General features: G+C 41.5%; 1 protein-coding gene across 1 annotated transcript in view; it reads left to right on the top strand.

Annotated features, from left to right (window-relative positions):
* The window catches only part of tmtc2a (transmembrane O-mannosyltransferase targeting cadherins 2a), a 108,299-nt gene extending 94,928 nt beyond the window's left edge, over positions 1 to 13,371 (top strand). The window contains exons 11-12 of the mRNA XM_033614208.2: positions 2,752 to 2,815; positions 8,741 to 13,371. Coding sequence (XP_033470099.1) covers positions 2,752 to 2,815; positions 8,741 to 8,950 — 274 coding nt within the window. The 3' untranslated portion in view covers positions 8,951 to 13,371. The remainder of the gene's footprint in view (positions 1 to 2,751; positions 2,816 to 8,740) is intronic.
* The last annotated feature ends 14,502 nt before the right edge of the window (positions 13,372 to 27,873 follow it).

The raw sequence follows: 27,873 nt of genomic DNA on the forward strand, positions 1-27,873 counted from the left end.
TCATTGTTCAGGTGGTTTTTACCAGGAGCTGAATTATCTGCAAAGGTCTCCTCCTCCATTAAACAAATGGACCCTGTGATTTAAACTGGTAAAAACACTTGATAAAGCAGTGTCACACTACAAATCAGTGTTTCACCAGCACTGTTGGCTCATCGCAGATGGGTTGCTGGCCCAGCACCTGCTAATGTGTGCTCACCTGTTATATCTGATAACTTAAAATCCAGACGTTCAGGTGGTTTTTATCAAGAGCCGAATTATCCACAGAGGTCTTTTCCTCTACAAAACAAATGGACCAGGTGATTTAAAGCGGTAGAGACACTGAATAAAGCAATTTCATGTTAAAAATTAGTGTTTTTCCAATGCTGTTTGGCTCGTCACGAAAAGGGCCGCTAACTACATGTAATGCAAAAATGTGGATGGCCCTATCTAGAGCTAGTGTTTGGTGTGTCCGTTCTGGGCTACTGTAGAAACACAGCAGTGCAACATGGTGATCTCCATGGACAAAGACCTGCTCCCTATGTTGATATAATTTAGTTTTGTTTAATTTATTTTAGAAGGGACAGTGCAAATTAGGAAATACACGATAAAAAAAATGCCAGAATTAGCAAAAAGGCCATTTTTCTCTGTAGTCCCTTGGCCAAGACGTTACACAAGGCTACCTAAAATACAACAAAGCACAAAAAGCAAACCAAAAAACATCACACACACACACACACACACACACACACACACACACACACAAAAGCGAAAACCTGACACAAAAAAAGAAAAAGAAAACAGGGCATACAGTATAAAGGACTTTGAACATATCAACAATACGCGATTTTTAACATAGATCTTTAGTAAAAAAAAATGTAATAATCGTGAAATTTGTGATTAAGTGCTAAAACCTGAGGCAAAATCTGAGGTATATTAAAAGCACTAGAGCCAGGAGTGACATATTTCCATATAAAACAACATTGCAACACCAGCAGGACATATATAAGCTGCTCATCCTAAGGAAGCGAAAACATAACGATCCTTCTCATCTGGCATGACGGAGCGAGCTAACGTTACAGCTCAGCAGAGGAAGACTCCATTAATGTTTTTTTATATTTAAAAATAAGAAAAAAGCAGCCCAAACCAAAAACAACAGGCAGTGACATCATAGGTAAAGGTGAAATGCTCATCATCTTGTAAAATAGAAAATAAGAAGAAGCAAGGTTACACTGCTGTATCACGGATAATGGATCGTTTATTTCCATGATCGTCCAGTAAGATCACAAAGGTCCTTGTGATCCTTGACTTTGGTTTCTGGAAATTCAGGGTATTTTTAAGGAGGGAGAAATCTTCCACTCATTCATGAGCTATGAAGCCATTAATGTTTCCATACTGTCACGAACATGAGCGTATCATCCATGAGTAGATGCACGCTTCCTTCTGCGTGGTGACACGGTTTGTGGATGTAGTTCGTAGAAGGAGGATCGTTCCTACATGAAACTGCTCACAACAAGGTCTGTGGATTATCCTGAGTAACCAGGTCGTGATTTCACAAAGCAGACATTGCTATTAAGTTTTTCAAATGTATATAAATATATTATTTTTGGCACTTTGAGCACCACAAGCTTCCCAAGCTAGCAGCTAGTGTTTGAGATATCTCCATCTTCTTGCCAAAAATGGAGGTGGCAATGGCCAAAATACCAAGCTCGAGTCGACAAACCAATGGCTGACGTCTCAGTGGCTACATCCATCATTTTATACAGTTTATGCTTAGCTAGTCTCTATATACCGACTCTACATTCGGTGAATGTAGTCTGTAGGCAAACCCCGGAGATCTTGCTTCCGGAAGAAGAGCGGAAGAGCCCTGGTTTCCGGTTGTAGGCTGTTTGTAGTCTGCGTGATATTGATAAATCACGTTTGAGCCGGCTGCAGTGGTTGCCAGGTTAAACGCTCCTTGCAGTGAACTAATGAGGCGGAACATAATTGGCGTCACTGCAAACTCTGAATCCATCGCAATGGTTCAGCATATTTACTTATATATAAACGGACGTCGGAAACGGAAATTCACCTCCTCCGCCCAAATCAAACCGGAATACCAAAAAACCAGGGTCTGCCCCCAGAGGCTGTATTGCCGTCTGCCGGAAGTGAGACGCTGAATACAGCCAATGGGTTCCGAGAATGATGCTCAGCTAACATTATAGCTCTGACGAGGGTGCTATTAATGTTTACATCTTGCGCTGTCACGAGCAGGAGCCTCTCGTCCATGAGTAGATGCACTCTTCCCCCTTGCACGGTGATGCAGTTTGCAGGTGTAGTTTGGTAGAAAGACATGAAACTGCTCACAACAAGGTTTGCGGATTATCTTGAGTTTCCTGGTCATGATTTTTGGAAGGAGATGTAGCTATTAATTTGGCACTTTGAGCACCACAAGCTGAGTGTCATCTAGTTCCATTATATTGGAGAGAAGGTAGACATCTCCAACACTCTACAACTCACACCAAAACTATCTAGACTGATGAATAGTGCTACAGGTAAGAGAAAAAACTGTGTGTTTGATTGTGGGGTGAACTGTCCCATGTAATGAATCTGACTATTCCAGTAAAATCACCAATGAGACATTTTACAGCAGTTAAACACTGTTTCATTTTGCAAGCTGGACAGTAATAAAAGAACACACTCATCAGTAATCTGTGTTAGTGCAGTGTTATTAATATAAAGTGTGATATGTCACATTCTTACTCTCCTTTTCTCCCTGTTCTTCATTCTCTTCAGACAGGCCAGTCTTAATGAGGCAGCGGAGAGGCAGTACGAGCGCGCAGCCAGCCTCAGACCAGATGTAAGTACCTGGACTGGTGGGCCTGTTAGCACTTATCATGGAAATGCACACACACGACTGCACTGTAAATCCAATTTACAACATACTACGTGTTACCCATCATTCTGACATTATATTATAGCACTGTTGTTCCTGGCAAGCAGAGAATATAAAATGGAAACTGTGTTCTGTTCGTGGCTGTGATCGGCTGCTTCAGGGTGCTTATGCAAACACAAAAACCCCAAAGAGAGAAGAGTTCAGTGGTTACCGTCGGCTGTTATTGAACTCACACTTTCAGCCTCTGAGTAAATACTCGATCATCACAGTGGAGTTTAACAGACAAAGCCTTGAGGAATATCATGTCTCTCCATGTCAGCACATGCGGTGGAGGAAGTCGGGGGCTATTATATCCTGTTTCTGTCACGTATTAATCAGTCACTTCAAAGGAGAGGGTGCTTGGACTGGCCTGGGAGAGGTAACTTAGAGTCCTGTGTTTTTTAGACGAGACCTAGAAGGAGCTTCCTGCAGTCGTTTGTCATGTTAGTCTGCGTAGTGACGGTCTGCTCTCTGACTTATGTTGCCACTGCAGTCAGGAAGAGAGGTTTGACTTTTATCTTCATGCCCTTCACCGGTGTAACTCGTGTTACATTGCCACACACTTACAGCAATGTTTCCCCACGTTTTGTGTCTGATGCAGCCCTGTAAGATAAACTCAAATACATCTTTATCCACATTAGTCCCCAACATTCTGATGGGGTAAGATACACCCTGTGCATATATAATTCCGTTCAATTTCTTTGTTGCATGACAATGAAGAGAGGACATTCTGACATATACTTTCCCGCTGATCTGCCATACAGTCTTCAGTGGGATCAAGGAGGAGCTATGATGATGATGTTGATGATGTGGAGCTCTCCAGAATCTCCTCCATCCTTGACAACCTCAGGGATAGTCGTCCTGCTCTTTTGAGAGTAATAATTAATATTTGTTGTGTTGGATTCTTGAAGAAAACCTTTCTCGAATGCCTCCACAGAAAATGATTGATCGGGAACCACATTTAATAGACATGTAACAATATATTGAATTTCGCGGTGTCGCGATAAAATAAATTCTCGATACCGTCGTGGGAATGCCACGGTAGTTATATAGCTGCGTTCTCCTACAGAGCCGGTAATATGACTGTGCGACTACATTCCCCATAATCCTTTGCATGCAACTGCACGCGCAGGTGAGAGCAGACTCGTGTAGCTCAGCCTCCGACTCTGACCCGTGCGTGACTGGAGGAAACAGCGAATAAAAGTAAGGAGATGTGGATCATCTGTGGATTTTCTCCATGACCGTGCATCATAGCGAGAAGCCACACATATCACGTGAAACAGCGGAATCGTGGCTTTCCGACAAGAAAAAAATGATAAAGTTACACTAAAATAATGTATAACAAAGCTTTCATACAGCTTTGCACACACATTACTTTTGGATGGATTACTCACGAATGCAGGGTCGCATAGAAATGCCACGCATATCACATGAAAGCGCAGGACCAGAGCTTTCCTCTCCTCATCTCCTGTTCTGAGAAAGTGTTGATGTCAAGATTGTCAACCTGGCGTGAACAAACTGAGTGAATGTGTGTTTTTGAGTTTTTCTATTACTTCCAGGGAAATGGCTAGGCTTTATTTATTTTGGTTTTCTTTTACACACATCTCTACCCACCTCTCTCTCTCTCTCTCTCTCTCTCTCTCTCTCTCTCTCTCTCTGTGTGTGTCTCTCTGTGTATATGTGAGTGAGGGATTGTGTGTTATTGAGTTTACTTTATTTCTAATTTGTTAATTTTGTTGTTGCAGGGTCTGATTGTTCTAAGTTCTGTATATTTGATGAATATTAAGACTACTCTATCCTCATAATTTGATGTCATTCAGATGACTTTCTAGTAATAGTACTACACTACTTTTGTTCAGAGTAGGTTAAAAAATACTTAATGTTTCCATTTTCATATTCTGTCACTATAGTTTTAATTGACATGACTTTGTTATGGCACTTTAATGTCTGCCTGCCTAGCAGTAATAGGGGGGAAATGAAAGCACATGTTCAACTGTGTGTTAATTTGTTTATGATATGCTTCCAAGTTAAAAATAACATGCTGTACAGTGTACATGCACTATTTTTGAATAAAATAGCTATTTTTAACAATACATTTTCTCTTTTTTTCCACTTGTATAAATATCGTGATATATATCGTATCATGAGTTTCTGGTATTGTTACATCCCTAACATTTAACAATAAAACTATATCAAAATATTTGCTTAAAAATTCCCACACAACTCATGCAGTCTAATCCAAGCCTCATTTATCCAGTCGTATGCCCAACACTTCCCAAACCGATGCATTTTCACTCACATACACAAAAATCCCAACTATTTGAGTCTGGATTTGAAGAGAGCATGGTGCTGCGGGACCTCTTGCCAGAGGCCAGCAGGGAGATCAGTCCATGGTGGGGAGGTGTGAAGTCCTTGGTTAGACACTTTCTTTACAAATTAGAGGTAACACAGCATGGCTAATTGATACACAGATGATCATGAAGTATTTCTTTAACAGTATTTACTATATGAAGTAATAATGTGTTCATACAGTTGAAAAAATGTTGAGTTGTTTTTTTTTGTTTTTTTTTTCAAGCCTTAAAAGCTGAGTAAATCCACTGAAGAGAAGAATAGGATACTTGTTGTCCATCTTTATGTGTTTATAATTCACAGTTAGGAAGCCTTCATGTGCAGATATAGACACGCTGAGGCCGTCTCTTCTCATTTGTCACGAGTAAAGCACATGTTGTCTTTGACATTTTCCCCGCACATGTCTGCTTAGTGAATGACAGTCTCTCAAATATCAACTTAATCTAGTAGCTCTCAGGTCATGAAAGATTCAGCTCCAGCTCTACGTGTTAAGAAAGGCAACGATCGTGTGCCTCCAGGTGCGAGCAGTGATTTTTCATTTTGCACACATAGACTGAAATGCTTTATTTACACCACTCAGATAGGTTCATCTCAAATATCACGCTGTAACAGATAAGCTATATTTACTGACTGTGGAATATGGGAGGCCTGCTTTAACTCTCAGGATGATAAGGCTACAGTATGTGCTATGGTCCCTGTAAATTAAAAAGGATGACATGATGTGCTAATATTGGACTGTATATGTATATTTTTGTTCTTTTAAATCACTATTTAACAACTTAATTTTGAAAAAATTCTGGAGTATTTTCTGATACATTTGGAGATAATCTTTTGTTATTGTTCACTGTAGCTCAAATGGCAGGGTATCTCAGAAGTTTAAGATCAGAGGCAGATACTATCTTAAAATATTTTATATCCAACCCGCTGAAGGTCAAGAGCTTTTATCCGTTTCATCACTGCAGCAAGACCGACCCAGCTTCAGAAATAATTGTTGCAGTCAAAAGAAAGGCAAAAAAGGGATTACTGAATTACTCTCTGTCTGCCGTCCTGTACACAGAACAAAAGCGAGGCTCCATTTCTGATGATTTAGCTCAGTCGGTGTGTATTGCATATCACCCAGTTGTTTAAAATGGCAAAGGGACCCTCATTTATCTAGCTTAGTTTGTCTGGGCTGTTCAGAAAGTTCCACCGTGGAACAAAAAGCAGAACAGGGTTTTTTGAAGCACTTTGAAATATAACTGTTTGATACATAAATTTGTTGCATTTGGTGAGAAAAACAAACCCACTGAAAAAGGGGAGTGGTAGTACTGCACTGCAGCTCCTCTCTCTGTAAAAACTGCGTTTATTAATTAGTTCTCCAGCGTCTTCCGGGCTAACACTTGAATTATTCCAGCTCTGTAAGCGTTCATTTGTTCCATTAGGTGAGCTCCCACTCCCAAGGCTCGTCTTTTAACACTGCTTGAGAAGTGGAATGTAAACGAGTGAAATATCAGCGTTGAGAAGAGACAAGCAGTTGTGTTTGGGGAGAGAAATTCTGTGAAGTAGTTGCCAAGTTGCTAACCATATGTCATGCAGCAAGGACGTGGGCCTGGGAACGACGCCAGGTCTGGGGGATGAGGTGCCGATGACTTTTAGGATGAGATTTGGGTGTGTTTGTTAGTTACGGCTTGCTGAGAGTCATGTCTACGACCTGGGTTTTGTAGATTTCCATGACTGGTACACTATTCAGGACCAGATGGTTTTATTTCACAACTTAAAGATGGTATTTTATTAAATTTATCTACGGAAAGACACCTCTAAATGGTTACATTCATCCATATCATAAACTAGAATTACTGCCTCGCAGTTGTATGCCTCCCCAAACCAGTCAAGTCACACCTACAGTTAGCACGCATGTCTGTGAAAACATAAATGTTTCACACATCTTCAAAAAGGCAGCACAGAAGATCCATACAATCCATACAAGACTCCCAAGATTAGCGTCACCAATTCAGTATCTGACCAAATGTCTCCCCTTCCCCTGAGTTATGACACCGAAAATTAGTCTGAAAAATGTTTTATGCAGAACATTATGATGTCACACTGAAGCTAACATTTGATCTTTTGGATATAAAATGTCATCACTCTGTTATTATATCCTATTAGACATTTATGTGAAATTTTGTCCAATCATGTTTTGTAAGGTCACAGTGACTTGTGACTTTTGACCACCAAATTTTACTCAGTTAATCAATAAATGCAAGTGGACGTTTGTGCCAAAATTGAAAAACTTCCCTCAAGGTGTTGCATTTATGAGACTGAGGTGGACACAAGGTCACAGTGACCTTTGATCTTTGACACTGTACCAAATTTGAAGAGATTTATTCAAGGTGTTTTTGAGATATCTCGTTCATAAGAATGCAACAGACGAGGTCACAGTGACCTTGACCTTTGACCATCAAATTCTAATCAGTTCATTTACGAGTCCAAGTGAAGGTTTGTGGCAAATTTAAAGAACTTCCCTCAAGTTATTCATGAAATACTGCGGCCACGATAATGAGACAGATGCAAGGTCACAGTGACCTTGACCTTGACTTGGCCTCCAAATTCTAATCAGTTCATTCATGAGTCAAGGTGGACATGTGTGTCAATCTGGGGACATTCTCTCAAGGCCTTCTTAAGATATTGTGTTAACAATAAGAGGGACACAAGGTCATAGTGATCTTTGACCATCAAATTCTAGTTAGTTCATCAATGAGCCCAGGTGGACCTTTGTGCCAAGTTTGAAGAACTTCCCTTAAGGTGTTCTTGAGATGTTTTGTTCATCAGACTGAGTTGGACGCAAGGTCACAGTGACCTTTGACATCCAAAATCTAATCAGTTTATTCTTAAGTCCAAGTGGACGTTTGTGCCAAATTTCAATAACTTCCCTCAAGTTATTCTTAAAATATACTGGCCGGTTTATTGTTGAGTCCAAGTGGACATTTGTACGAAATTTGCAGAAATTTTCTCAAGGCCTTCTTGAGAATTTATGTGTTTACGATAATGGGATGGACAGACAGACAACCTAAAAACAATTTTCCTCTGACCATGACTGTCGCCAGCACAGAGGCATAAAAATACTCAGCACACACCCACAGACACCTATTTGTTCACTGTGGCACTATTGAAGGACACCCTTTTGTCTTTGGCCATGACTGCTACTCTGCTATGAGATAGCATTAGAGCTAATTTAATGCATATTTGATTTTCTAAGTCTTAAGCAAATTTTACCACAGCCTCTTGATTTAATCCACCGTCCATAAAAGACCTGGCAAACTTCCTAAAATGTGTGTCTCACATAACTGTCTGTGTCAAAGGTAGAGCTGAGAAGGGTGAGTCTAAAATAGCTTGCCCAGACAGATAAATCCAAGGTCGACACAGTTGCCACAAGTACAGTAATCCTGTCAGTCCTCACACCTCACTGTAATTATTATGCGTCTCTCTGTCTCCTTCCCTCACTGTGTCTCTGCCCTCTCCTAGTACCCGGCTGCTCTGATGAACCTCGGTGCCATCCTCCACCTGAACGGGAAACTTCCTGAAGCGGAGGCCAACTACCTGCGTGCACTCCAGCTCAAGCCGGATGATGTCATCACCCAGTCCAACCTGCGCAAGCTGTGGAACATCATGGAGAGGCAGGGACTCAGGATTAGAGCGTGGGCTCGGGATGCAGAGGAGCACCCTTTGAACTGAGAGAGTCGCTGCACTGTTCTTTCCGTGATGACGCAGCGTGCCCTTCAGAGAGCGAAGCAGGACAGGATATAAAAGAGCTGGAGGCTAAAAGCCCTCTCTACGAGACAGGAAAGACAAATTCTGTAGAGTCGTGGCCTGTGATGCTTGTGGGAGACAGTTTGAGGCTTGGCATGTTTGGGATTCAAGGGCGTAAGAGTTGTGCCCGATAATACGTCACCACCAGTGCTGTACTGTGGCTCAGACGACTAAAGTCACCTTTATTATTGAGTTTTATAAAGCAATGCTCAGTTGTTCAATGATGCACTGAAATCAAAGGCAAATAACCGCAAAGTCCAAAAGAAAACACTCTTAAGTCTAGTTATTATTTCACTATTAATAAAAACTTGGGTATGTTATAAAGCACTTAATTTGAATGAAGATGTAGCAAAAGTATTTAAATAATTTCTGCAGGATAGGTTTGGAGATGTCAGCTTGAATTGGGTAAATGACGGCAGCTGGTTTGTGGAGTTCTACTGCCAAACTGGCACCGCAACTTGCAATGCTGCTCCCGCCCCGCCCCCCACAAATATGGCCAATTAGTTTTACAACCTAACCCCGGGACCCAAAACCGCAAATTCTATGATAATTATTGCGCTGTTCAAGTAACTTAATTAGGCAACAGGTTTAAAGTGATCATCTTGGGTGATTTCATACATGTTAAACTGAGACGATATATTTTATGTAAAGGTAATTCAGGACATAAAATTTCAATGAATATTTTTTACATATTCTGATCATAAGCTTGTTTGCAATCGAGTGGCTATTATGACGAAATTCAGATAGAGGGCAGGAAGTGATCATCTATATACTCAACCCGAAGTCGAAATCCGGCGTGTAGGCAGTGACTTGTGCCGTCAGACACAGACGAGAAAAGCCGTCCTTTAACGTTGGGATGATACACAGCCAGTCGCCATTGTAGTTTACTGGTGCTCGGTGGCATCAAGGGGAAACACGATGGAACAGGAGCAAAAGTAAAGGCGGCGAAACTTCGAGTAGGGCAGGCAGGGGCGGTGGTGGATGGGTCCAACAATTACTAACTTTCATTCAGTCCTGTATGATTCTGAAGCCAAACCCTGCTCTTTTTTCCTAAACCCAACCACCTGCGTTAGTTGTTGGAGAAAAAAAACATTAATTTGCGTGGTTGTACAGTATATTTCCTGTGAAAACGAAGTGTATTTTGAAAGAAGACAATGCACGTACCAGGCAGAACTTGACACTGCGTCCATTACGAGTCTAGTGGACTATAACTATTTTGTGTGTGGTCAGGTCTATGAGTCAAACAACTGTCATCTTGTTTCTGGTCGGGTGAGAAGATGTGCTTTTGTATTAAAGCTCTGTACATGGATGCACCGCTGTCAGGCTAATGTTACTAGGTACCGTTAGCTCAACCGTTCCCAGAGGTTTGGTGAAACGATGTTGAAAATCACAGAGAAGTTGTCACAGCACATTGTAATTGCAACTCAAGGTATACATTCATTATTTTCTGTAACTGCTTATCCTGTTAGGGGTCGGGAGGGGCTGGAGCCTATCCCAGCTGACACTGGTCAAGAGGCAAGGTGGACAGGTCACCAGACGATCACAGGGCTGACACATAGAGACAGACAACCATTCATGCTCATATTCACACCTACGGACAATTTAAAGTCACCAATTAACCTGCATGTCTTTTGGACTGTGGGAGGAAGCCAGAGTACCCAGAGAAAACCCATGCTGACATGGGGAGAACATGCAAACTGCGCACAGAAGGGCTCCCCCACCCCTGGGTTCAAACCAGGAACTCTTTGGCTGTGAGGCAACAGTGCTAACGCTTTAATGTTATCGTTTGACATTAGCTAACTCCGCTCCTCTGGACTGAAGGAGAAGGTTTATGACATCTGCCGCTGTTTCTCTGCGAGTGTTTCTGTCTTTACTATTTTCAAGACTTAGGGAGCGATCACACCGAGATGAAACGCTAGAAACGTGATGCCAGTAAAACCATTGTTTTCCTATGATACCGGCTGACCAGCGTTCAAGCGTCTTTTTAGACGTGCGTTTTTGTAGACGCTTCTTTTTAGACGCTGAAAAGTTAAAATATTTTCAACTTTTGGAGCGTCAGACGCCAGTAGCTAGCGCGCATTGAATGAGCGCTTCCAGCGTTTCAAGCGTCTTTGAAGCATCCGCATCTCTAGCATCTCATTTCTGTGTGATCACTCCCTTAAAGTGGCCTTTGTTTTCTTCCACTTCCGCGAAGCACCTGCGCAGTGTTGGTCGTTTTTGCCTCCAAGTTGCCTGCAAACAAGCCGTTGAGCAACACATCTGTACAGTTAACGCGACTGTTAGTAACACACCTGATTGACGCGGCTCTCATATTCCAGCTGGCACAGAAGAGAGACTCAACTCAAGTCAGCAGACAGAGGATTAAATTATTAGTCAGTATTCAATTTATTTTAATATTTATGATCCAACACCCACAATCCAACCTGCGTGTTCTTTGTTTAACCCAGAACTGAATAAAATTTAGACAGTTGTGCAGGTACTTGACCTGATGCAGGACTCTGGATGTCACTTGAGTCAATGTCAGTTGCGGCTAAAAACTACAAGTCTGAAGATGCTAAAACAACAGTGGAGTTAGACCAGAGTGAGCGTACTCCTCATCTGTGCTTGAGGCTAGCTGCTACTGGCGTAACACCCGAATCTCTGTCCGAACTCCCGGCGGACAAGTTGCATTGCTGGTAAAGAAGGCTCCAGGTTTTAACAAGAAATAAGGATGTGTGCAATTTTTAAAAAAAAGATGCTATCTCTGGTTCTGCTGCATCAATTTCAATCCTTTTTCTTTTAAACTGTCCATTATGAGTCCGATGTTATCAGAATGGAATGCTAAATCAGTGGTGTACTATTTAAAATATTTTAAATGAAAATTCTGATTAATTACCCTCAGGGTGCTCTCGCCTTTAACTATTACTCTTAACACAGTAAATCCATAACATAAAAAGCATGCCAGTGCTCAGGCACCTTCAGGTACCACCGCCCTCCTACGCCCCGATCACACAGGAGGCACCGCACTGCCTTTATAATAAAAAAATTGAATGCCATGAGTAAAAAAAAAAAAATGCTTGCTGCGCCTTTTTATTGTTGCCAGGAACCTCCTTACCCTTATTTATTTCACAGTAGTAAGCATCTAGTTCCTAACATGTTGAGGCAGAGGGTACTTGCTGTAGCTCTGGTTGAGGGTGAGAGGCTGTCAGTAAATAGTTTCTTGGGCACAGGGAAACAGAGATCTGTGTGGGTACATGAGACCCTAAAAAAGAGGGTGGATCATGGGGAGTACCACCAGTTGGTCCAGGAGCTTCTCCTCCATGATGGCTGTTTCCAGGCATATTTTAGGAGGACTCGGGGGCGGTTTGACAACCTGCTGTCTATTGTCTGGCCGTATAGCTCTGGGTATCCAGCAACCGCTACCACCAGTTTCTCCTCCATTGTTTACCAACTGTAAACTTGTTGTCGTGACTACCACAGAAGGCCCACCTCTCAAATCACCCCATTGGACAATACGAAGAAAGCGGAGATGATGTGGGGCGCTTTTGCTCCCTGAGTAAAAGGAGTTCAGAGTGTGCCGGCAAAAATGCCAGGCGCCTAGAGCGCAGAAACGCAAGGTGCGTCGCGGTGCAAAAACAATGAGCAAAAAGCTTCATTATCATAGACATAAAACAATTACAAAAAGCCGCCTCCAGCTGTTGCAACTCTTCCTGTGTGATCAGGGCCTAATACAGTGCGGTGTAGTAAATCACCCCAATCAATTAAAAGCCAGTAGCCAATTCACATTCTGTTGTCCGAGTCGCTCAAGATTGTTTGCACCTGGTGCATTGTAAATTCTTGTGACTGTAAACGTTAAAAACAGATCACAGGAAAACTCCACAGCGGTGCCAAAGCTTGAACTGAGTCTTTACGCCTCTTGTGCCAAGCAAGAACTGAAATGTGTCGTGTTCCTTGTGTCAAATGAAGATGTGTCATTTCATGTGATCAAACGATCAAACTTAATTTATTAATACATGTTATTTTATGTGAAGAAGCCAACACTGTGCCGTCACTGTCACAGTAGCCCACCCTCTCTGATTCTTCCACATAGACAGGCTACAGTAGGCATCATGACAACTACATTAAAATGTTTTTTTTTACATGTGTATTTCTTTTCTCTCTGCTCAGGGACATCAGGTTGTGGTTCCTGTCGCAGAGCGGCTTTGTGACACAGAGAGAGCTTCTTAAAATGATGTTAGGTGTTTTTTGATGATTGTGATTGTTTGGTTAAATTATAGAAAACTGTATAGCTGAAAAGAAATGTGTTGTGTTTTGTAAAGAGAAGTGAACCTTTTTTTCCAGAATAAAAACATGACTTTTGCTGTCAACAGTGTGATGTCCTCGGGGAAGCCTGCGCCTTTCAACAATGTAAATTCAGTCCGCCAACTCACATGGAAATGTAGGTGGATACAGAGTGTGCGCTGAGATGATATTTGGCCTTTAATCCTGCAAGCATACACCTCCATCTGCTTCTCACAGTAGACACTGGAGAGTGACAAAGTCAAAGCGTACAGTTTCCCATATGAGTGGGCTGTGTTCAAGATGGCAGTTGTTTACTTCCCTAAAGCCAGTATACAATATCACTCAAGTTTACAGTGAGCTAATAGTAAGCTCCGAAAACAGGCAAGAAACAGCCACAAAACCAATTCAATCCATAACGCTCAACATGATAGATTTAAACATCAAGTTTGAAAACATCACAATCCATCTGCCACAACATCCTAAAAAATACAGGACATTCAGCCTCTACAAACGTGATTTACATTACATACATGCATACCAGTGACTACATGTTGGGGCAATCGAACTCAAGTTTGGTCCTTTTGGGCGGGTGTGAACGCAGTAATCACACTCAGGTGTGCACCAAAACAACCGGACCGAGACCTTCTTGAAGAGGTGGTCTCGGTCCAGTTGCAAACAAACTCTGGTGCGGTTTATTTGTGGTGAGAACGTGTTCCGACCTGGATCTGAACCAACTGCAGTCACATGACACATTGTTTGGGTTAAACATGAGCATGTTACAGTCCTGGAGGATTATTAATGTGCACCTCCTCCTGTACTGCATTAATATGCACATTCAGCACATCCAATGCATCAAAACATTGTTTTCTAGTTGGAGCCGCGCCTCGTTTTCAAACTGTATGGTTTGACTAAAATGAACAATGACAGCAATATAGTCCACGATGAGCAGCGCTAAAATCAACCTGCGTAGTTGTCCCTCCATTGTGACATTAGAAAGTGTAACATTTATCTTGCAAGTGTACTCTTCTTCAACGTTTTGTTTACTACCTGGATTTTTCCCACATGGAAATTCTGACCAATCAAAAGCAGCTTTCTGGCGCAAGGCATTTGATCTGGTCCAGTTGTAAATGCTGCCGTGAGAACACGAACCAACTCTAACTTTGTGACAAAATGAGTCCCTGATTCGGACCAGATTCGTGAACTCTAGGTCTGAAAGCACCCTAGAAGCATTATTTGGACGTGTACATACAGCCTCTTGCGTGTTTACGGTCAGCTCTGTGCAGTCATGGATACGTTGTACACAAACCAACTCGCCAATGGTTTACAAGGTATGGGTAGAGATGCACGCCAAAAAGAAACGCCCACATTTCTGGTTGGAAGGAGAAGCACACCTACTTTTAAACACTGTTAAAAACTTGGATACCAGCAGGGTCTGGGACATGGGGAACTATCGCAATGCTGGTCTTTTCGAGAAGGTAGCTGCTTTGCACGTTCAAACGAGTCCATCACCTGTTGAAAACGACATATGATAAACAATGTTAGGACTACTTTGTGAATGTAAACATAGTGAGTGTTAGTGTTGTAGCAGCATACGATTAGAAATCAACAGACACCAAAACATTGCCCACAAGCACTGCTGTAGTCCTGCAGGCAGCCAGGACATTAACTCATGATACTAATGACAGTACACAAGCAGTAAAGTAGTAATTTGTAACACACAGCCAATACAACTTCTGCTAAACCAATGGAGTCACTAAATAGCAGTCGGAGCAGGGAACACATGCCGTAAATTCTTCCCTCTTCTATCTTTTGCAAAGTTACATCATGGTATTTCTTGCAGGCCAGCTAGCATATTAAACTGAGCTTTTCCCTCAGCAGACACTTTGGCACGTCAGTCGCAGGTGTAATTGATCCCAGTAACGACGGCTGCAGGAGCCAGCTCCATTGTTATCATTATTAAGTGCACCTGAGCTTTCCCTGCTTTGAGTCAAAATGTCTGCTGTGGGGAAAAAAAGGTCTTTCCTACATGAGCGGCAGCAGCAGTAGGAGGCAGCAAGCGGTTACAGCACACTTACAGCAGATTTTACAAATGCACAGGGCAACAGCAGCAGTTAGAGGAGATGAGACGCCGCAGAGCACTGCTGACTCAAATGAACAGTTTTTAATACATATATCAAATGAAAGCTCCTGATGACCTCTTTCTACGCAACCAATCAACAGACACTGAACACACAGAACCTTTGGGGTCTAAATGGGCATAAATGCACTTATTTAGGAAAGAATTAGGACAAATACCAAACTGTCAAACTGTTCAGTAAGTACATTTTCATCCACGTCTTATTCTCCTGAGACCTGAAGTCGTGTTTGGTATGCATTTGATTTCTCTTAGATATTTGGGATCAGTAGGACCCGATAAGTATAAAAAACAAAACATTGTTGACAATAATCAAATCAAATGAGACGACAATAAAGTCCCAATGTCTTCAAACAAGACGATAATAAAGTCCCAATGTCCTCAAACGAGACAATAAAGTCCCAATGTCCTCAAACGAGACAATAAAGTCCCAGTGTCCTCAAATGAGACGATAATAAAGTCCCAATGTCCTCAAATGAGATGATAATAAAGTCCCAATGTCTTCAAACGAGACAATAAAGTCCCAGTGTCCTCAAACGAGACGATAATAAAGTCCCAATGTCCTCAAACGAGACGATAATAAAGTCCCAATGTCCTCAAATGAGACGATAATAAAGTCCCAGTGTCTTCAAATGAGACGATAATAAAGTCCCAATGTCCTCAAATGAGACGATAATAAAGTCCCAATGTCCTCAAACGAGACAATAAAGTCCCAGTGTCCTCAAACGAGACGATAATAAAGTCCCAATGTCCTCAAATGAGACGATAATAAAGTCCCAATGTCCTCAAACGAGACAATAAAGTCCCAGTGTCCTCAAATGAGACGATAATAAAGTCCCAGTGTCTTCAAATGAGACGATAATAAAGTCCCAATGTCCTCAAATGAGACGATAATAAAGTCCCAATGTCCTCAAACGAGACAATAAAGTCCCAGTGTCCTCAAACGAGACGATAATAAAGTCCCAATGTCCTCAAACGAGACGATAATGAAGTCCCAATGTCCTCAAATGTGACGATAATAAAGTCCCAATGTCTTCAAACGAGACAATAAAGTCCCAGTGTCCTCAAACGAGACGATAATAAAGTCCCAATGTCCTCAAATGAGACGATAATAAAGTCCCAATGTCCTCAAATGAGATGATAATAAAGTCCCAATGTCTTCAAACGAGACAATAAAGTCCCAGTGTCCTCAAACGAGACGATAATAAAGTCCCAATGTCTTCAAACGAGACAATAAAGTCCCAGTGTCCTCAAACGAGACGATAATAAAGTCCCAATGTCCTCAAATGAGACGATAATAAAGTCCCAATGTCCTCAAATGAGATGATAATAAAGTCCCAATGTCCTCAAATGAGACAATAAAGTCCCAGTGACCTCAAACGAGACGATAATAAAGTCCCAATGTCCTCAAATGAGACGATAATAAAGTCCCAATGTCCTCAAATGAGACAATAAAGTCCCAATGTCCTCAAACGAGACGACAATAAAGTCCCAATGTCCTCAAACGAGACGACAATAAAGTCCCAATGTCTTCAAACGAGACGACAATAAAGTCTCAGTGTCTTCAAACGAGACGACAATAAAGTCCCGATGTCCTCAAACGAGACGACAATAAAGTCCCAATGTCCTCAAATAAGACGACAATAAAGTCCCAGTGTCCTCAAATGAGACGATAATAAAGTCCCGATGTCTTCAAACGAGACGATAATAAAGTCTCAGTGTCTTCAAACGAGACGACAATAAAGTCCCAATGTCCTCAAATGAGACGACAATAAAGTCCCAGTGTCCTCAAACGAGACGACAATAAAGTCCCAATGTCCTCAAACGAGACGATAATAAAGTCTCAGTGTCTTCAAACGAGACGACAATAAAGTCCCAGTGTCCTCAAATGAGACGATAATAAAGTCCCGATGTCTTCAAACGAGACGATAATAAAGTCTCAGTGTCTTCAAACGAGACGACAATAAAGTCCCAATGTCTTCAAACGAGACGATAATAAAGTCTCAGTGTCTCCAAACGAGACGACAATAAAGTCCCTATGTCCTCAAACGAGACGACAATAAAGTCCCAATGTCCTCAAATGAGACGATAATAAAGTCCCAGTGTCCTCAAATGAGACGATAATAAAGTCCCGATGTCTTCAAATGAGACGACAATAAAGTCCCAATGTCCTCAAATGAGACGACAATAAAGTCCCAGTGTCCTCAAATGAGACGATAATAAAGTCCCGATGTCTTCAAACGAGACGATAATAAAGTCTCAGTGTCTTCAAACGAGACGACAATAAAGTCCCAATGTCCTCAAACGAGACGATAATAAAGTCCCAGTGTCCTCAAATGAGACGATAATAAAGTCCTGATGTCTTCAAATGAGATGACAATAAAGTCCCAATGTCCTCAAATGAGACGACAATAAAGTCCCAGTATCCTCAAATGAGACGATAATAAAGTCCCGATGTCTTCAAACGAGACGACAATAAAGTCCCAATGTCCTCAAATGAGACGACAATAAAGTCCCAGTATCCTCAAATGAGACGATAATAAAGTCCCGATGTCTTCAAATGAGATGACAATAAAGTCCCAATGTCCTCAAATGAGACGACAATAAAGTCCCAGTATCCTCAAATGAGACGATAATAAAGTCTCAGTGTCTTCAAATGAGACGATAATAAAGTCCCGATGTCTTCAAACGAGACGATAATAAAGTCTCAGTGTCTTCAAACGAGACGACAATAAAGTCCCAATGTCCTCAAACGAGACGATAATAAAGTCCCAGTGTCCTCAAATGAGACGATAATAAAGTCCTGATGTCTTCAAATGAGATGACAATAAAGTCCCAATGTCCTCAAATGAGACGACAATAAAGTCCCAGTATCCTCAAATGAGACGATAATAAAGTCCCGATGTCTTCAAACGAGACGACAATAAAGTCCCAATGTCCTCAAATGAGACGACAATAAAGTCCCAGTATCCTCAAATGAGACGATAATAAAGTCCCGATGTCTTCAAATGAGATGACAATAAAGTCCCAATGTCCTCAAATGAGACGACAATAAAGTCCCAGTATCCTCAAATGAGACGATAATAAAGTCCTGATGTCTTCAAATGAGATGACAATAAAGTCCCAATGTCCTCAAATGAGACGACAATAAAGTCCCAGTATCCTCAAATGAGACGATAATAAAGTCCCGATGTCTTCAAATGAGATGACAATAAAGTCCCAATGTCCTCAAATGAGACGACAATAAAGTCCCAGTATCCTCAAATGAGACGATAATAAAGTCTCAGTGTCTTCAAACGAGACGATAATAAAGTCTCAGTGTCTTCAAACGAGACGACAATAAAGTCCCAATGTCTTCAAACGAGACGATAATAAAGTCTCAGTGTCTTCAAACGAGACGACAATAAAGTCCCAATGTCCTCAAACGAGACGACAATAAAGTCCCAATGTCCTCAAACGAGACGACAATAAAGTCCCAATGTCCTCAAATGAGACGACAATAAAGTCCCAGTGTCCTCAAATGAGACGATAATAAAGTCCCGATGTCTTCAAATGAGACGACAATAAAGTCCCAGTGTCCTCAAATGAGACGACAATAAAGTCCCAGTGTCCTCAAATGTGTTGCCATATCAAACCACAAACATTATTAATTATAAATAAACAAGTTTCAACCATTAAATGTGATCAGGTTTTGGACCTTGTCCACTTTTGTGTCAGGATCGGCTGCAGACTGACTTGGCAGAGACGGCTGCCATCTTGTTTTAACATGTGTATTGTGCTCTTACCACCACTAGATGGCACAAAAAAAGTCCACGAACGAGGACAACAGGTCTAAGTAGAATGAAGTTTAAGGTCAAATAAACCGAAAATGTCCTCATAAGAGGGCACAGGGTCTCAGGACATTTTTAACATCAAAGATTAAGAGTAATACACAAAGTTCGGAAAAAAGATCATTTTTTTGTTTTGGCCGTTTGGTAAAGTTGGTCAAATGCCACTCACTCTTCTGGTTCTTATCCTTTGATATGTTATCTGGGCCATGTGTGAATACATAATATATATATAAACCCTTAAAGTGTAACTACAATATTTTTAACCTGGACCCTATTTTCCGATGTTTTTCTGTAACTAATAGGAGCAGCCATTTTTTAAATTGGTCCAGTTTTGAGAAAAAATGGGCTGGCACTTCATCACTTGGGGAGTGCATGGTCAGTTTACATCCACTAAATGTGTTTGTTCTGTCACTGACAGGGTCAGATTGGTATTTTAAGTGTCTGATGACATTATGGAATGACTCCTACTGAGACTTATGTTTTTGTTTAAGAGTAGGATCCTTTTTGTTTGACCAGAACCAGCCCTAAAATAGTTAACACGAAACTCACCAGAGTCCATTTACATATACTGTAATTTTAGCCTGCATAGAGCCAGCATGTTTTCACATCTAACTGGGTGGATTAAGGTTTTATTTACCAAACCAGAGTTGGTGATCGTTGGAACAATAAAAATACAAACTGGAACAGTTTTTATTAGTTTCATGTGGTTTCTATGGAATTTTAATGAAGTGTGTTTTATGGTGATAAAATTAATGTGTATTTACATGGAGTCTGGTGGGTGTGGCAATACCAATTTTGGGGCTGTTTTTGGTTAAACAAAAAGGGTGTTACTCTTTAACAGCAGGGTGTGTCCCTGTAGGGCTTTTCCATATTGTTGTCAGACAATGAGAGCAACAATTTGTTGTTTGTGGATTTAAATCGATGACGCACAGTTTCCCATCACTGTGACATTTAGCTGCTGGCTGCATCCCTCTCGCTCAATACTGGACCAGTTTAAAAAATTATTGTTCCCTTTAGTCACTCAAATGGGAAAATAGGCTCTAGGTTGAAAAGAGTTTGCCAAAAAATCATTCATAGACAGAAATGTTTTTGAGTTATCTTAAAAAGTGATGTTATATACACTCACTGCCCACTATATTAGGTACACCTGTTCAACTGCTTGGTAACACAAATAACTAATCAGCCAATCACGTGGCAGCTACCCAATACATTTAGGCATGTAGACATGGTGAAGACGACCTGCTGAAGTTCAAACTGAGCATCAGAATGGGGAAGAAAGGTGATTTAAGTGACTTTGAACATGGCATGGTTGTTGGTGCCAGACAGGCTGGTCTGAGTAGTTCAGAAACTGCTGATCTACTGGGATTTTCACACACAACCATCTCTAGGGTTTACAGAGGATGGTCCGACGAAGAGATGACATCCAGTGAGCAGCAGTTTTCTGGGTGAAAATGCCGATGCCAGAGGTCAGAGGAGAATGGCCAGACTGGTTCAAGATGATAGAAAGGCAACAGTAACTCAAATAACCACTGGTTACAACCAAGGTCTGCAGAAGATCATCTCTGAACCAACAACACGTCCAACCTTGAAGCAGATGGGCTACAGCAGCAGAAGACCACACCAGGTGCCACTCCTGCCAGCTAACAACAGGAAACTGAGGCTACAGTTCACACAGGCTCACCAAAACTGGACAATAGAAGATTGGAAAAACATTGCCTGGTCTGATGAGTCTGGATTTCTGCTGCCACATTCAGATGGTAGGGTCAGAATTTGGCGTCATGGATCCATCCTGCCTTGTATCAACGGTTCAGGCTGGTGGTGGTGGTGTAATGGTGTGGGGGATATTTTCTTGGCACACTTTGGGCCCCTTAGTACCAACTGAGCATGGTTTAAACACCACAGCCTACCTGAGTATTGTTGCTGACCGTGTCCATCCCTTTATGACCACAGTGTACCCATCTTCTGATGGCTACTTCCAGCAGGATAACGCACCACGTCACAAAGCTTATGCAGCTGCCAAATCAGCAGCAACTGTGTGATGCCATCATGTCAATATGGACCAAAATCTCGGAGGAATGTTTCCAGCACCTCGTTGAATCTGTGCCACAAAGAATTAGGGCAGTTCTGAAGGCAAAAGGGGTCCAACCTGGTACTAGCAAGGCGGATCTAATAAATTCGCTGGTAAGTCTGGGGTCAACTGGACCTCAGAGGTCTAACTTCCTGTTAGAGATGTATCAGTCACACATACAGAGCAAATGAGAATCCATTGTCTTTAACCATGTTTAAACAGTTGGGGTGTCTGAGACCACAGACTGAGATTGGTCATTCTGTCGAGAGGAGTTCGTCATGTGAGTTTAGCAGTGAAGGGAACGTCTTTCTGAACTAGTCTGCATTAAATTAAGATTCCTAAATATAGCTTTAAGCTTTTGACAAGTTCCGTTGTTAAATAATTTCAAAAGGAAGTCATCTCTCCTCCAGTGCTGTTACCTAGTCTGGGTTTCACTGGAGACAGAAAATAGTGCTACACTCTCTCTAAACGACATAACACACACACACACACACATACACACAGCTCTCCGAGAGGCACCACTAATTAGACTTGGTCGTCTCGCAAACTCAACATGTTGATATCATCTGATCGAGCAGACATCAAAGAGGCTCCACTAATCACATGCCAGGCTCTGAGCGCACCAAGCTGTAAATATTTAAGAAGATATCAGACTTGACTCGTTGACTCGCAGGAACTCGCAGCCCCACTTTCAAACATTTCAGAAGTTAGCATAAATCAGGAAGGACACATTTTGTTATGTAATAATAAGAACGCTGAATCAAGAATGTATTTGTTATGCATATAAACAACCTGATTTTGAAACACAATCTGCTGGAGTCCTCGCCGAATCTGTCCATCTCACCCACAGGACCAATTAGATCATCTCAGAGAGATGATGGCCTGGCTCTGTGCGGGAAACAGCTCCATCTATGAACACTACCAGCAAACAGCCACGTACACATGTGGCTCCGTACAATATGGAGCCAAAATAAATGAATAAGTAAAACAGAGGAGTGTGTGTGTGTGTGTGTGTGTGTGTTTTATCTCCTTGAATTATCTTCTATTATGAAATGATAAAAAGTGGATGTGGTAATGTCATGTTAGGGTGCATCCAAAATGTCCGTCCTCTGGACTTTCGGACTGAGCTGTCACAGACCTGAGCTGTACGTAGTGTGGCATATTTACTGTCATTGCGTAAAGTCTGCGAAGACAGAGACTACCAGTGGCTGATAAACAGACCTCAAGACTGTTTTACTTGTTGCCATGGAAACTTTCAACTATCACTGCTGTCATATTCATATATATGTCACATAAGTTGATGAACAGTGCCGAACTCATCTGTCCCTGCAGATAACAAGATATAAATCCCATGTGTAACCTTTTCTGTGACTAAACAAAAATGTAGGCTTTTAATACATCTCTATATAACAGAGATAGGACTATAACTCAATAAATCAGGTATTACTGACATAAGAAGACCTTCTTTTGTGTTTTTCGGCCAATTTCTTTTAGCCTATTACACTGCGCAGCCTGATAGGCCGCAATAATATAATGCATTTTCAGTCCCTCTACAGCCTATACTCAAATCTCTGTATCATGATGTGGCCGAATATTATTTCTGGTCTTCACAATTCAAGTAGTTTTTTATAGACCTATACTTCTGCGTTGAATCCACGGCATGCCCATGGCGTAGGCTCTGCGTAGCCTGACATATACCTCCCCAGAAATATAAGTACACGTCGCAGTGATGCAGACCTCCTGTCTATGTTTGTAAGCTGAAACCATTTCCCTCAGTGGAAACAAAGCTTTTATTTACTTTAATTTCACAGATAAGAAACAATAAATTGTGAAGACAATAAAGCCTCCACAAAAATAACATTTTAAGTCTTGTGTGTGATTTATCCTGGCTTCATATGAGCAGAGGAAATCTCTGCTTGTCCCTAGGCTAATTTATACAATGTAAAATGCCATGGCCATGTGCTAACAACGTTAGCATGTTATTTTTGTTTGGAAAACGTGTTTAGCATCAGAAAGTTGTTTTGTCAGTGAACCTTATGAGCTGTAATGGAGCCGAATTTTGTAACATTACCTTTGTTAAATGTTGCTGTTGTCCCTGGCTTCATATGAGTAGAAGAAAAGTCTGCTAGCCACTAAGCTAATTTATACAATGTAAAATGCCATAGGCTTGTGCTAAAAACATTAGCATGTTGTATTTGTGGGGAAAATGTGTCCAGATAAAGACAAGTGTTTGTCTGTGAATGCTGTGAGTTATAGTGAAGGTGATTTGTGTACTTGTGTTTGAAATCGTCTCTATTAAGCCATGTTTAATGTGTGTTTAATGTGTGTTTAATGTGTGTTTTGAATCAGCTAAACTTTACAGCACTTCACACAAACCCCACCGCTGACTAGTGTTCTGGAGGTGTAACTGCAGAGTGACGCAGACACACCACTGCACAAGTATAAATGCTCACAACGGCGTACGCGACATATGTAGGCTATGATGTAGGCTCTGCAGCCCAAGTATAATTCCCATTTAACTATCAATAACTATTTTAGACATTCTTTCTTTTTTTTTTTCGGTCACTGAAAAAACCACAACAACCATATTGCATTGTGGATTATTAAATCAGTGAAGTCTGCTGAAGTCTGCACCATAAGCGGTCTCTCTGGAAGTCTGCAGAAAGTCCACTTTTGGCCCCTTGTGGACTGGTTGAATTGTGGAATGGACAGCCCTGAAGTCCAGACATTTGAATTCAGCCTTAGGGTTTCAGCTGTGCCTCTCCATTGTGTTTCCTGTTTCCCCTTCCTAATGTCTCATGTTTGTTTTCAGTCTGTCTCTGTGTGTTTCCTGGGCATGGCCTTCTGGTTCCCTCCTCCTGCTGATCCTGCTGAGTGCCAGCAGCTGCTCAACCTGCACACCTGAACCACATCTACAATCACAGCAGTATAAAACCCCAGCGCAGACATCCAGACTCTGCCAGATCGCTTAGTCATCTCTGTGGTTCACCATGCCCGGCCTAATTCTCTTCTTTTGCTACTCGATTTGGACTGCTCCATCTTCTGTGCCTCTGCCTGCTTTCCCATGTTTTATCCAATTGCACAGGATGAACATCAGCACAGAAAAAATAACGTTTGAAGTGATAATACATAAAATAAATTTGGGGCAAACTTAAATGGATGTAATGTATGTAACATTTATGAAATTAATTAAACAACTGCAGTTTTTTGGGTGTGAACAAGTCAAGTTGTCCTATCTTGGACCTTTCTGGTAGGCCTGGTCCCATCTTGTTTTTGGTCACACTAGCTTGACACCCAATAAGGAAGCACTTTGATAACCTCTTCTACTTCCTGCCTGCGGGGTTGAACACACCACCAGGCACTGGTGCCAAGGGGCCAAATAGTCTGCTGTTCCAGGAGTGTAAATCAGCCTCATTGAGCACAAAGGAAACAATACATGCAAATCATCTTGTCTAATTACAGCTGAGTCACATCTTCCTCCAGTGAAGACAGTCTGTACGTTACACCTAACTACCAATTAACTGTAAGCTGCCCGTGTTGTTCAGAAAATGAAAGCTATTCACACGTGATGGCGACATGTGTTCCATATCTGGCATACATGACTTCTGACAGCAGGAGCAACACCTGAGCCTATGTGTTCTGAGAAAACCACTAAAGTTAGGCAGGCCCATGACACATGAAAGATTTCCTCCCACTGTTTGATACTATGCCTGCATGGGAAACATATGGGAGCAGTGGAAGCATATGGCTGGTGCCCTTGTGTCTTGGTGTCTCAGTGATCTTAAGTTCAGGGGCATTAGATGTGGTTTAATTGAACATTCAGGCATACAATGACACATCTCTATACTAACAATCTGGTTTGTTGCTGATGGAGCAGGATAAAGAACAGGGGCGTGACTTACCACGGGATCACAGGGGATATGTCCCCTGCCCTTAGATGGATGTCAGTATTGGACTCCACTTTTATAGAATCAAAAAAACTGCACTTACACTTCTGTGTCAGATTGACGCTGGACTCTATGCCGTAGCCTGACGTGCACCTCCCCAGAAATGTAACTGCACGTTACGTTGAAGCTGAAACCATTTCCCGCAGTGGAAACAAAACTTTTATTTACTTTAATTTCACAGATAAGAAACAATAAATTGTGAAGACAATAAGGCCTCCACAAATTTTGCATTTTTTTTTGCATTTGTGTGTGATTTATCCTGGCTTCATATGAGCAGAGGAAACCTCTGCTAGTTGCCAGGCTAATTTTTACAATGTAAAACGCCATCGGCTTGCGCTAATAACGTTAGCATGTTATATTTGATTGGAAAACGTGTTTAGTATAAATCCCTATTCAGACAGGATCAATTAAACGTGGATACGTGGGGTAAAGTAATTATTACCAGGGATTTTAGTCCCGTCTGAACGCGCCATGTCTGTAATCATTACAGATAATGTCAGTAAAAATTATGGCGACTTTTACCTTCTGTAACACAGTCCGGAGAAATTACCTCGGGTAATATTGATCCCATGCGAATGTGATCTTCTGTAAAAATGTATGTAAATATTTCATCATCTCTTGTTTACAACCATTTTTCCACGTGTACAACAACGCGTTTTTTCGATGATGGAGGTGCTTGAAAAGGCATTTGGTGTTGTCGGGAGTCGTGATAGTGGACATTCTTCAAAAAGGTCGAGAAGAAAGCACTTTTCAGAGCCACGAGAATTCTGGTTGTGGTAGGTAGGCTTAATATAAATTCATATTGCTAATCGTTGTAATAAATGTAAATACAATACATGTAAATGTAAATACAGGAAGCAACATAGCACGCACATGCCGACAAGGAGGTGACGCCAGGGCGCAAACCGAGTTACCACTCCCATCTCTGGTAGAATTACGGAGATTTCTTGTCCTGTGCGAATGGGACATTTATATTACAGACATCCTAAAACTAATCCCGTCCGAATAGTACTAAGACGGCTGTTTTGTTGGTGAACCTTGTGAGTTGTAATGGAGCTGAATTTTGTATTGTTACCTTTGTTAAATGTTGCTGTTAAGAGCACGCAGAAATAACGCCCCCTGTTCTCTTTCTCTAATTTAGATAGATTCGAGCAGCTGGTCAGCAGCTCGGCAGACACGTAAGCACTGTCACTCAAATTACAAAGGATGGAGGACATTAGAAAAAAAAGGGCAATGGACGTCTTCAGACAATTTAAATCAAGCTAGCTAATGCTACATGGGGCATTTTCATAAAGAAATCATGTTGGAGTATCTATCACTGTAAACACCTTTTGTTGGACTGCTGCTATTTATTTATTTTTACGTTATTAAAAAGAAGCAGTCAGTCTGACACTCAGCTTCTACATTCCACATATTCATTACAGTTTATATTTTTGTGGATCATTTATAGTGTTGGTAACTTAGCTGCTCCGACAGGTGATAGGCATGTAGCAGGGACTGCATGTAGAAAGTGGAGAAGTAAATGAATGTCACAGCCCGAGCCATGTTAATACTTTCCCTTTGTTTTTCCTTGTCCTCTGTTTCCCCTCGTCCGTCTCTATGTATGTCTGTGCTGTGGGCGTAGCAACTCCCTCACTCTCCTGGGTTCATTAACTCACCTGCTTCCTGCTGCTCACCTGAGACCCATCCAGTAATCAGCCCTGCCAGATTGCAAGATCACTGTGTCTACCACTGTGGTACACTCACACTTCAGGCCGCTGTTGAACTGTGAATTCAACTTAGACTGTTGCTTGTGTATTTTTTTCGTGGATACTTACCTAGTGTTTTCCTCTGTCATAGGATCACTGCCTACCTACCTGTTTGACCTTCTGCCACGCTCCCAGCCAGCCAAACCCCTCCAACCTTGTTTTGGCTTCCCTGCAATCAGCCCACTTCCCTCGCCTTCAATCCCTGGATTTTCCCCTACGGGTTCATTATCCTGGCAATGAAACCCCTTTTTTTTTTTACCACTTTCTTTCTGAGTCTGTGTTCTGTGTTTGGGTTCATCTTGTTGATCGTAATAATGAATCATAAATTATAAAATGAACTAATGTACCAGAGGTTGTCGCACAGATGGTTGACAAATTCAAACCAACATGAAGTGCCTTATTACGGAGTCAGACCACCACTTCAGCTCTGTTGGGGGGATTAACTCCTCCTTTCCTCTACATTTTATTTATACGTACAACCTTTAAATAATCAGGTAACTTCAATGAAATCAAGGTGCCCCTATTCTGCACTTTTTTCGCCAATGGAATATGTCAATATATTCATCAATTTAATCACTTTTTGCCACATTTTGCTGTTTAAAACAATTATTACAATCATCTGTTTGATGGAGGGGACACATCACATGTTAAATTATAAAAAAACAGTTGTGTTTTGTTCTACCACAGGTAGGAATATCTGAAAAACTGAAACCCTTTCAAGGATTTGTGCCTGTAACTGTGTTTCCTCCAGCTCTGATATTAAAATTCCGCCCCTGACAAAGTTTACATATTAAGTAGAATTTAATTAAAATCCACAAGCACCTTGATTGTTTTCAAGTAGAGGACATCATCCAGATATAA

Source organism: Epinephelus lanceolatus, chromosome 23, assembly GCF_041903045.1.
Source record: "Epinephelus lanceolatus isolate andai-2023 chromosome 23, ASM4190304v1, whole genome shotgun sequence".
NCBI classification, from domain to species: Eukaryota; Metazoa; Chordata; class Actinopteri; order Perciformes; family Serranidae; genus Epinephelus; species Epinephelus lanceolatus.